Below are 12,095 nucleotides of genomic sequence, written 5' to 3'. Positions count from 1 at the left end.
ATATACACACACATATATTGTATATATATATATATATATATATATATATATACACACATGTACTGTATATATATATATATATATATATATAGGTTTGGGCAATATGGCCAAAACTCAGTTGATATCGATAATTATCATAATAAATTTAGCATCTTTATTCTTTCAAGTTCAAAGGCAGATTTTTGCAAAGTTGTAGAAACCAGACCATTAATTGTGGTTTTAAACTACTCTTTAGGGTCATAACATTACAAACACTTCACGTTTTTGAACTTTTCTAGTCATTTTTCCTTCAAATATCTTTACCTTTCTTAGTTTCTGCTGTTGTTTCAAATCATGAAACAGGTATGCACTCATGCACAGTTTGGAGTGCAGGCTGCAGTATTAATATTACATTTTTTTGTTTCTTAGAAATGCACATTTGACAGTAGCTTGAGTTGACAGTCAATAATAACTTTTATTAATAATTCAGCATCAACAATAACTAATAATTGAGCAGCAAATCAGCATATTAGAATGATTTCTGAAGGATCATGTGACACTGAAGACGAGTAATGATGCACTGAAAATGTAGCTTTGCACCACAGGAATAAATAAAAAATTTTTTTTAAAGTTATTTTAAATTGTAACCATATTTCATAAAATTATAGTTTTTACTATATTTTTGAAGAGACTCTTTTAAAAACCGACCCCAAACTTTTGACTAAATGGCAGTGTATTTTTATGTATAAAGACTTATGTTGTGTGAGAAAAAATTAATTTTATAAAAACAATTTTTCAAAATATTGCAAAATTACAATTGTTTTTCACACTGGTCCTGTAAAGCCATACAAGTAAAATATATATATTTTTAATTATTTAAATATTTATTCCTTTGTATTAAGCTGATAGTGCATTTTTCATACCCACTATTAAATGTTAGCTGAAGGTAAAAATGTTCAGTTAATTGAATAATCTGCAACAGTGGCAATGAGATGAACTCAAAGATAAACACTTTTCCCAAAATACTACCGCTTGCAATATAATCATTTGCACTGATTTTAAACTGCTCTTTAGAAAGCAGAATGTAAAATAAAACAGTATATTTTTTCTGTGGAGAAAATGAGTAGGATGATGATCATGAAAATGGCAGGAGAACACGCGTGTTACCGTCTCCTCAAAGGTGCAGTCTGAAGTGGAACCGCACGTGTCTTCGCTGTACAGCAGTCTGTGTGTGTCTCTGGCGTGAGGTGTGTGTGCGTCACGGGAGCAGGGCGTGTCAGGGCTGGGTGGGCTCAGGGGTGACGGCACCGGCCCGTAGTCCTGCAGGATGTGGAAGTGACTTGCGTCCGGGGATGAGGGCTGAGGCGTCGAAGGATTCGTTCCCACTATTGATGGTGTCGTTCGCCCGTCCAGGGATTTATAGGACCTGAGGAACGACATGGTTAACTATAAACTCACAAAACAGGAAAAATGTTGTCTGGTAAGATCAAATAGGGTAGGTACCTGCTGCCTCTCCTCTTGCCGGGTGCGAGAGCCGTCCATCGCCAGCGAGAGTGCTCCTGCTCCTCTAACGGCTGGTGGAGTTTAGTGAACGTGGCATCTGATAGGTCCTCCACCTACACGGATGAATCATTAGGGCACATCACTAATAAGGATCGACAAGAGGATGAATTGGAATACATATTATGAAATGAGTGGAGGAAAAAATAGAAGGCTGTTATACCGGGATGTTATTGTCTTCCTCTGCCAGTGGTTTGGCTAAAATGTCCACTTCCCTCCATCTGAACAACAGAGAAATAAGTGTAATGAGCAGATATATTTGAAATGGAACATTTTTAATCAAAATCTAAAAAAAATCTCAGTTGGCACGTGTTTTTCGCTTAGTATCATATTTGATACATCAAGATTTTATGGTCCATATAGTATGATATAGTGAGAATAGCTTATAAAGTTCTGATAGCTTATAATGTAAATCTTTACAACAGTATAACAGACTACTTACATAAAATGATATAAATATCAGTTGGCACTCTATACCTCCCAATAATACATCATAAGATGATATTTAATGCTTAATAGTTTCATGATCAAAACTGTAGCTTTTATTGTGGGGGCAAACCATATAACGCAATGCAATACAATGATGATTGAGAGATGGACAAATAAACGTTCCTCACAGGCCTGATGCATTATATGCCTTATTTTCTCTTTGATGATTTTTCTAAAATAATAATAATAAAATAAAATATATATAATATGTATGAATAGTCAAGTAAACCCAAGTTACTTCAGTCCAGTAAGTGTTTATCTTGAAATATTACTAATATAAAAGCTATTCTTACATTTACTTCATAAAAATTATTTCACAGCAAAAAGACACCTGAAAGGGGATATTTTACAATTATACTGAGAGGCCTTTTACTTGCTAAAAAAGTCTAAACTATCAATCAGTCGAGAAGATTGTGTACAACAGGTTTTGATCATGGAGTTTTGATCATGTAAATAAATTGTAGGACTTACACATTTGCATATCAAATATGATACAGCCAGCTTTATGCAGAGTTAAATGAATGAATGGTGGACTAAGACTTGGAGACACACCTCGGTGTGAGAATTTCCTTGTACTGAAGTTTCTCCACTCTGGTGGTGGCGGCCACTGACATTGGAATGACGATGTTGTTGATATCAAACGGACTCTCGCCTCTTCTTCTCCGTATGGGCTGTATAAAACAACAAAAATACAAGTCCAATGTACAATGCTGACATTTGTTTAAAGTTTAACAATCAACATTAGACCATATTATGATTCCTGTTCTTCCGTCCGTAAATGTATGCCCTATTTATTAAGTACCATTTAAGAGGTTTTATGACCTTAAATTTGATAAAAAAAAAAAAAAATTTAAGACTTAAGGGCAATGCGCTAAGATTTATTTTGGTGTATTTTTGCCATTATTAGACAGTATACTGCGAGTGGATAGCAAGCAAAGTGGGAAAGGACGGGACTGTGAAGAGCCACAAACTCAAGTCGCTCAAAGTTTAACTGTGCCACATGTCAGAGCACTTTTGGCTGAGATCAAACCTATTGTAAAGAAAATAATGAACATACCACGCTGTTTCCCAGAGGAGTGCTGCTCTCAATAGGGAGGGAGAGCTGTCTGGTCAGGGGACTGGTGTTGGAGGAGTGAAGGCTGGACAGAGAAGGACACGGACTGCCTGCATCCATCACCACCTTTGGTGCTATATGAGAAAAAATGGGGAAAATATATATAAGACACCCATATGTGCTTATTGACCATTTAATTTCAAAACTATGGCCATTAACAGTGTGTTGGTCTCACTGAGCTGTTTGGTACCAGGGTCAAAATGAACTTTTCCATTAAGAGACAATATTTGCTCCCTGCAATTGATTTCCAGGGGGATTCTTTACATTTGTAAGAACAATTTTTATGATTACATAATTAAATGGTTAATTAAATTAATAGGAACTCATTACAGGGTAGGGCTGCAATATTATGACAAAAATAATTATTGTCGATTATTGCCCTTGATACTGTAACAATGATTACTAATGTTAATTAACAGATTACACAAAAATAATGATTTGATTGTCCATTCATGCACTCAAAAGACACATCTGTGATTGGTTATAATGCTCAACAATGCACAAAACAATGCATAAAAAAGAAATCATTGGTGCAATGTCTGCAGATCTAAATGTAATACCATAATCAAAACTTTTTATTCATTTTCACATTTCACTTTAACCACAACGGTCTTAATTGTTTTAGTTTAATTGTGCAGGGACATTATTTGCCCACATATCTTGAATTTATTTCGGTGGCATTTTGCTCTAAGCCCCATTAATTTCCAACCCTAGGTGCTCCCCATTCTACTGAAATTAGATTTTATGGTTGCATGTTTTATTTTATGCCACTGTCAGTAATTAACCAAAAGCATTAATTAGAAAGGGCCGTTTAAGACATATTTAGGGTCATGTATTTATGGAAAGCGGTGCACTCACAGTCTGCTCTGTCCAGTGAATGCTCTCTGACCCTCTTCCTGCTGTGACTACGGTCCAGCACACGATCCGGCCGGCAGGGTGTGAGTGTGTCCGGTTTTGGGACACATGAGATGTTGTCCACTCGCTGCCTGTGCAGCCTCTCCGACCTGCTCTTGTGATGGGCCAATCCTGACAAAGAGAAAGAATTAAAAATGAATGATTTCAGTCACTGTGTCACAGTCAGTGGCTGTGAGTATCAATGTGTGTGTACTACTTACGGACTGCAGCCGCATGTGGGTTTGATAGTCTGAATTTGTGTTTGGAGAGGAAGGAGGATGATGATGATGGTGTGATGGAGAGCTTGTGTTTCAGAGAGATCTTCTTGAGTGGTTTGATCCGGTCAAACGGACGAGTCTGCCAATGAGACCTCAAAACCTTCTGCAACTGTAAGCTGAGAGCCACATCTGAGACCAACCAGAGGAGGAAAAGAGAAAATCTTTTAGACAGAATCATTACAATTTTATGAAATTGTAACAAATCTAGGACTGGAACAACTAATCAATGAAACTGATAATCTGTGATTTATTTGTATTTTTTAAATCTGTGACACATTTGACAGTAGCTTGAGTTGACAGTAGTGGTAGCTTCAGTTAGGATGCAGATGTAAATTTATGTTCATCTGTATTGTAACTACCTCATTTTTATATGGTGAAATTTAATTACTCTGACTGTTTGAGTTTTAAAATGATATCTTGATAATTATCGTTATCGTTTTATCACCCAACCCTATATATAGATATATAAAATTCTAAAATATCTTTAATAAAAATTTTTAAAAACATGCATATACACACTTTTTTAAAATCACTTGATATAGTAAAACCATTTTTAGTGAAATCAGTGATATCACTATACATACTATATATATATATATATATATATATATATATATATACAATTGCAGAAAAATCTGAAAATAGTTGTTAGCTTTAATTGTATCTGACTGTGCATGTGCATCTCACCTGATTGCATGGACAGAACTGGGTGGATGCTGCGGTCTTGATGTGCGACTCTCTCCAGCAGAGGGCGATCAAATGGTAAGTCTGGTTTGGAGAGGGGAGGAGCACCGCCACACATGACACATGAGCCGTTGACTTCACACACACATAGAGGTGAAAAAGACACTCTCTGAACCTGATAAAAGAAGGAAACTCACTTCTGATACACTTCAAAATCAGCAAAAAATGCACTCCTGGAATATTGATACATTCATACTAATAAACTTCACACAAACGCACCTTGCCGTTGAGATTGTGGACAGTGTTCGGGTGGATAAGACGTCGTCTCCTGCAGGTCAACAGTGGGCGTGTTCGTGCGGAGGTACAGCTGCTGTCCAGATTTGATGGGCATGTGCCGGACATTTCTGTCACGCTACTGAAATAAGAAAAAGTGGAAACAATGTCAAATCCAGTTTTGCCAAGCCAATGGATAATATGAATCTATGCTGATACAAGACCCCACTGCATTCACCCTGTCTGAGTTAATTTAGCAATAATGGTCGATTGACTGCATTTTATACTATAAATATATAATAATACATAATAATGTTAATATAGCATTATTAGGCCCCACTTTATATTCAGCTATTATGTACTTACATCAAAAACATATATACATGGTACATAGAAGTTACAGACACTTAACTTAAACTGGGTCAAGTTATTCTAATGTTAGCAAACGGTAACAATTTACAATAAATTCAAATATTTACGGCGACACAATATTAAATTTGTCCAAACCTAACGGAGATGTCATTCTCAGATGTGTCTGTCAAACGAGACTGGGATTCTGTGAAATTATGGGATGTTGTTGAGGTTAGGACATTCTCATTAGTTTCAGTTCTCTGGCAGGAAGGGGCGGAGTCTCCCAGCTCCACAAGACCCTGCAGAGAGCATGCAAAAAAAAACACAAAAAAAAAACTTTATATACAGCCAAATTCCATTAAACTAATTCCCGATTCCGAACAGTCCTGAACCTGGATGCTGTTTTTGTCTTATAACACAAACACAGTAGATATTCAAGGCTCTGCTAACCTTGCTGGTGTGGAGCTGGCGGTAGATATCGACCTGCTGTCGGATGCGGTACTCCAGGTCTGATATCTGAGCCTGCAGCCAAGTCCAGTGACTGATGATTGTGGCTCTTTCCCTGGCAAAGCGCCCTTCTGCTCTTCTCCATCTGAGAGAGAAAAGTGAACAATCCAGTTAAACATGTTTTAAACAAGTTAGACATTTAGTTGTTTAGCTAACTAGGAGAGCCATTAGAGGGTTAGCTCTGTTTACTTCAAGTAAAAACTGGATTTAAAACAAACAGGAAACCCTCAGGATTTTTCTCTCTTGACTTTTCCATCCCTGATGGTCCAGATTACAAAAGAAATCAGTCATCTTGATTGAAATAACGAGTTTAACACATAGACGGCACTGTTAAACATTCAGTACACAGACTCATCTTTACATGTCACTTACAGACTCCACATTATGAATCAATACAGTTAAATACAGGCAGTAGTTTTAATGTAACAGTCCCACAAAATGACACTTGTCAGCTTGATTTTAAACTTCCTTTTTAACTTCCTTTGCAACCAAGAGAAGGCAGGAAAGGGAAAGTATATCTAGGGGTGGGCGATATGACCAAAACATGAATATGAATCATTTTGTTTCATAACACTGCAAGTGCAAGGTGTAATTTTATGTGATGGACTGGTGTTGTGACTACAAACGTGAAACTGGTTGTTCATACTGGTTTATCAGGGCTTCATGATAAACACACTCCTGTAGTGTGAGCGGTACACCCTACATAAAAGCACACCACCATCTCATGGCAAAGTTCCTCTCAGCACATTCCCACAGCGTCGAGCCTCAGAATACACACTGTGCCCGCCCTCACACGCAGCCACTCACATTTGCCCACGTGGAACCCGGCAACTCGCTGTGACAAGATAAACGAGGGGAAATTTACATGTGCACCACTGAGCCCTATGAACCTCCATCACACATGGGATATTAAATATTATTACGCTGCTCACTGGAATACTCTGTTCTGACTGGTATTGCATTAATTTGAACTCAAATCAACATTTATTTAGGCCTAGTTAATTATTCAACAAGTAGTGGGATAATGGGATAAGGTACAGTAAGATGGTCACATTTATTTTGTGATAAAGGTTGATTAACTGTATATTATCACTTACATGTAGTATAACTTCAAGAGCCTACTACAGAGGGTGCCACTGAGTCCTGCTCCAAATAAAGTGACCAAATTATTCATACTGGTTTACTGCAGTCCATTTTAGCCGCATTCACACTAGACTTCCAGCTTGCAAAAATTTCAAGAACACCGGTTGTGATATGACGCCATGCTCTCCGGCGTCTTTTTAAAAACATAAATTTTAAACACTTAAATAATAAATTGTATACAATATACACCGCAAACCGACAATGATACGTGATGTATCATTCTTCTTTTGTTCACATGTCTTCACATGATACAAATTCACAGGTCAGAGTTCAAACTTTAACTCCGGAACGCAGCGAAATGCGAAACTTCTTCGTATGAGCTTGTGTTTGCAAATGCATATGAATGGAAGTCAATGGAGTGCAATGTGTAGTGTGACCATCGACAGACCCTTTATCAGCAACTATATTCTTTATGTAACAATTGCTTAAAGGGATAATTCACCCAAAAATGAAAACAACTCTCAAGTTGTTCCAAACGCTGGTAACAAACAGTTGACGGTAGCCACTGAATTTCAGTATTTTTTATAGTATTCATAGTATTTTTTTCATACAATGAAAGTCAATGGCTACCACCAACTGTTACCAGCATTCTTCAAAATATCTTCTTTTGTGTTCAACAGACAAAAGAAATTCATACAGATTTGAGGGTGTGTAAATGATAACAGAATTTACATTTTTGGATGAACTATCCCTTTAATTGTTGTCATCTACTCTTCCATACGTGCACGTGTGCGTTTGGACGAAGGGGAGAACGACAACAAAGGAGTCGTCCTCCCTCACTGTGCCTGCTGTGAAGTGAATCATCTCGTAATTGTGTTTCATAAATCACATTGGGCTGATGGAGGGATACAAAGACAGAGTCGTTTAGCATAAATGCTCTGCTGCCTTTGTTCTTGGCTTTCAGACTGTGAGACGGTGGGACTGGATGAACCAAAACACCGATAAATACCAGCCGACTGACACGCTGGCTTAGCAAACTGTTTTATATGGAGCCCTGCCTGTTATTTTTCACTCATATAGATTAAGAGTTACACTGTATTTTAGGTTCAAGAGAAAATGAAAGCAATTATAACAGGGAGGGATGAACTTCTACGATATGATAGTGTGTCTAGTAAGCAGTCTTGTTGTCTGCTGCCTGCATAAGCAGTTGCCTTTCAAGGCAGCATGCTAACTGAAATAAGACTACAGACTCTTCTTAGGATGCTCGTCTTGCAAGTGATTCCAATATTAGCATTAGCAAATAACTAAATTCTGGAACAGAGCTGCAAGTAGGGCTGTGTGATTAATCAAATTATAACTGATATCATGATATGGCTTAGTGCAATGCATGTTTCACAGCGAAGCGCAGCACTGTGTTCATTTACACATGAGCAGCTCATTATCCGCCAGTGTTTGCAGCGTCTCAGTGTGGCTCGGTCTTTGCATTTAAATTATGCATGCTTAATTTAAAAAAGAAATTAGGCTATGAATATGAGTGATTGTAATATTAGTAAATGTAATTTTACAGTTGTATATTTTTTAATTTTACAGTGAAATGTTACAATAGTAATAATTCTTTTGTTTTCAATAATTTCTATGGTGCATAGTCATTTGTGACCCTGGAGCACAAAAGCAGTCTTAAGTCGCTGGGGTATATTTGTAGCAATAGCCAAAAATACATTGTATGGGTCAAAATGATTGATTTTTCTTTTATGCCAAAAATCATTAGGATATTAAGTAAAGATCATGTTCCATGAAGATATTTTGTAAATTCCCTACTGTAAATATATTAAAACATAATTTTTGATTAGTAATATGCATTGCTAAGAACTTAATTTGGACAACTTTAAAGGTGATTTTCTCAATATTTTGATTTTTTTTGCACCCTCAGATTTCAGATTTTCAAATAGTTGCATCTCGGCCAAATATCGTCCAATCCTAACAAACCATACATCTTATGTTTATAAGCCATACAGCTTATTTATTCAGCTTTCAGATGATGTATAAATCTCAATTTAAAAAAATTGACCCTTATGACTGGTTTTGTGGTCCAGGGTCACATTTTTATTTTAGCAACAATAATAATAATTATTATTATTATCGGCTTTTAATTATAATATTATTTTTATTACTACTTTAAATAAAATAAAATAAAACACAGTTTGACTGATTTTTGTATTTGTATTTTTTTCTGTATTTTTTTCCCCAAATACAGACCTAGCAGTAAATGTATGTTTGTAGAACACGGGGGAAATACATGAATCAGAAAGAATCCACACAAATATGATGCATGTTTTCTATGGGGGTTGAAAGAACAGCTGTAATTCTTGAGTCATGACGCACAAGCACGAGCAAGGACAAGAGCAAGAATGGAACAGATGAATGAAGAGAAAGGGAGAGAGGATAAATAGAGAAGTATGTGAGGTGGTTAGGCTTGGCAGAGAAATGCAGAGGAATTATGGGGGAAAGATGGTGAAAAGGGGTGGAGGAATGCAAGACGAAAAGAAAGAGAACATCTGAGAAAGTGAGAGAGGAAAAGGTTACGTAACACGAGTGGGCTCGGCTCAGACAGTGAGAATGGGAGGAGGAAGAACATAAGAGGAGAATGGTGAAGAAAGACTGCTGAATGGGAGAGAGAGAGATGTGACAGAGGAGACAAAAGAACAGAAAACAAGGAAAATCCTGAAAGTCCTGACAACATGACAAGTGTTTATGATGGTTTCTAGGGGCACACATACCCAAATACATCAGCTTCTGTCACAGGCCATCAGCAGATTTGGGGGGATATTATGAATGCACAGATTATGCATGAAGGACTTAATCTGGCTCATATTTCTCAAACACAAACAAGTAAACTAATACTAGTCTTTATCAGATCAAAAAAGGCACTTCCTGATTAGCTCTGTGTTTTCTCACATACCACGTGTGAATCTCTTGTCAAGAATATGTTGGGGTAACTTTTCCCTTTCAGTTTATACTCTCTTTATCATAAATGAAATGTATTACAGTATTTCTGGTACAAAATGTCATTCCAAACTTGTATGACTTTCTTTCTTCTGTGGAACACACACAAAAAAATATATTTTGAAGAGGTTTTTGTGACCACTGACTTCCATTGTATGGACAAAACCTCAGACATTTCTCAAAATTTCTTCTTTTATGTTCCACGGAAGAAAGTAAGTCATACAGAGTTAAATGTGGGTGAGAAAATGATGACCAAACTTTCATTTTAGGGTGAACTACCCTTGTATATCTTAAAGGTGACATATCATGAAAATCTGACTTTTCCAGGTTTTAAGTGCTATAATCAGGTCCCCGGTGCATCTACCAACCAAGGAAACGTGAAAAAGATTAACCTAGTAACTTTGTTTTTGGAAGCCTTTTTCTGAAAGCGTCTGAGAAAACGAGCGCATCTGATTTCACTCCCTTGGTGATGTGGCAAAGGGATCTCATTATAATATTACCGCCTCTTAATCTGTAAGTTTACACCCACTGCGCCGTCATTTGATTTCGCAACCGACAACGGTGTACCAGCTCTAATGCCATGGCGAAAGTTTGAGCAAAACATGCTAACTGTTCCGTTTTTGGCTGCACAGACGAGCACAGAACACTATTTACAGTCCCAGCCTCAGAGGAGACAAGAGAGCAGTGGATTTCTTGATTTATTTAATGTATATTGCTGCTGCCCCACAGATCTAAAATAAACATGCGATTTATTTCCCAGCTGTTTACCTTCACAGACATAACCGACTGTTTTTTGTAACTCATGTGTGTTTTTAAAGTAAACCTGTGTGTGAATGAGAACTTAGTTTAGTACTCGCATGCTGTGTGGTGGCCGCTTTCAGTCCGTGTGCTTCGGGTGTGTGCTCTCAGAAAACCTTATATCATAAGTTTAAACTCATATGGTTTTTTTTAGCAGGTACGAGCTGTAATGGCGTAGCTCTATTCTAGAAAAGGGGGCGGGGAGCAGCAGCTCATTTGCATTTAAAGAGACAGGCCCGAAACACCAGAGACTTATATTACATATTGTAAAAAGGGGCATAATATGTCTCCTTTAAAGTCTTATTTGCTTCATACAAAATGCAATTTTTCATTTATTTCTTTATAAATATGAAGTGAAATGTGACCTGGACATGTTTTTGAGAGATTGACTCACACGATTATATTCACCAGGCAATCACTGTTCCACAATCTGTCAACATACTCGTAAAAGGAAAATAAACAACTTTTGTCTTCAATTTTCAGCCAATTTTTGAGCATAGACCATTAAAAAAAAACCCATCTCTGTAAAGCACTCCAGCAGTCACTCCAGCTCTCGGTGAATTTAAGTGGTGTTTAATTGCAGTAAAAGTCCAAAGAGATCCAAAGAGATATTCTTTATAAAAGTCAACCACGCCTACCTAAAACGGCTCGTTCTAACACGCCCCCACACGTCTACGTCACGATGTGGGAAGCGCCCAAATGTTCACGCAAAGAAAGAAGGCATAACTTTTATTCTCGCTGTAGTATTGTTGTTGCCGCCGCTATGTCGTGAAGGCACTTTGTGTTTCGTTGTGAAAGTGAAACTACTTTGTTTGGCCTTCCAAAAGAGGACGATATCCGCTTCGTCGTGCCTGGAGCTGATCCGTGCTGGTCGCCGAGGAAATACATCAACTTCGCGCTGTGGATCGCCAGATCGGCTTTCACCGTGGACGAAGCGGAGTCCAGCCCAGGGTCATCACATGTGGTTGCCTCAAGCCCGCCGGACGCTCCGTTCTCAAGCCGGCCCACCTCCGCTCACTCTAGCCCGCCGTGTGTTTCGTTGTGAAAGCGAAACTACTTTGTTTGGCCTTCCAAAAGAGGAC

The 12,095-nt window shown here is 37.6% G+C and overlaps 1 protein-coding gene across 4 annotated transcripts in view; it reads right to left on the bottom strand.

Annotated features, from left to right (window-relative positions):
• Positions 1–12,095, bottom strand: part of kansl1a (KAT8 regulatory NSL complex subunit 1a) — a 27,813-nt gene that overhangs the window by 5,388 nt on the left and 10,330 nt on the right. For 3 of the 4 annotated variants that reach the window (XM_016455211.1, XM_016455210.1, XM_016455212.1), the window contains exons 3-13: positions 6,073–6,214; positions 5,779–5,921; positions 5,278–5,413; positions 5,002–5,173; positions 4,258–4,443; positions 4,001–4,168; positions 3,086–3,216; positions 2,581–2,699; positions 1,703–1,760; positions 1,483–1,595; positions 1,147–1,405 (exon numbers count right to left, since the gene is read on the bottom strand). In XM_016455211.1, coding sequence (XP_016310697.1) covers positions 1,147–1,405; positions 1,483–1,595; positions 1,703–1,760; positions 2,581–2,699; positions 3,086–3,216; positions 4,001–4,168; positions 4,258–4,443; positions 5,002–5,173; positions 5,278–5,413; positions 5,779–5,921; positions 6,073–6,214 — 1,627 coding nt within the window. The remainder of the gene's footprint in view (positions 1–1,146; positions 1,406–1,482; positions 1,596–1,702; positions 1,761–2,580; positions 2,700–3,085; positions 3,217–4,000; positions 4,169–4,257; positions 4,444–5,001; positions 5,174–5,277; positions 5,414–5,778; positions 5,922–6,072; positions 6,215–12,095) is intronic. The other variant, XM_016455213.1, reaches the window with a different exon arrangement.

Source organism: Sinocyclocheilus anshuiensis, unplaced genomic scaffold, assembly GCF_001515605.1.
Source record: "Sinocyclocheilus anshuiensis isolate Anshui unplaced genomic scaffold, SAMN03320099.WGS_v1.1 scaffold287, whole genome shotgun sequence".
NCBI lineage: Eukaryota > Metazoa > Chordata > Actinopteri > Cypriniformes > Cyprinidae > Sinocyclocheilus > Sinocyclocheilus anshuiensis.
This window is presented reverse-complemented; position numbering and strand designations above follow the sequence as displayed.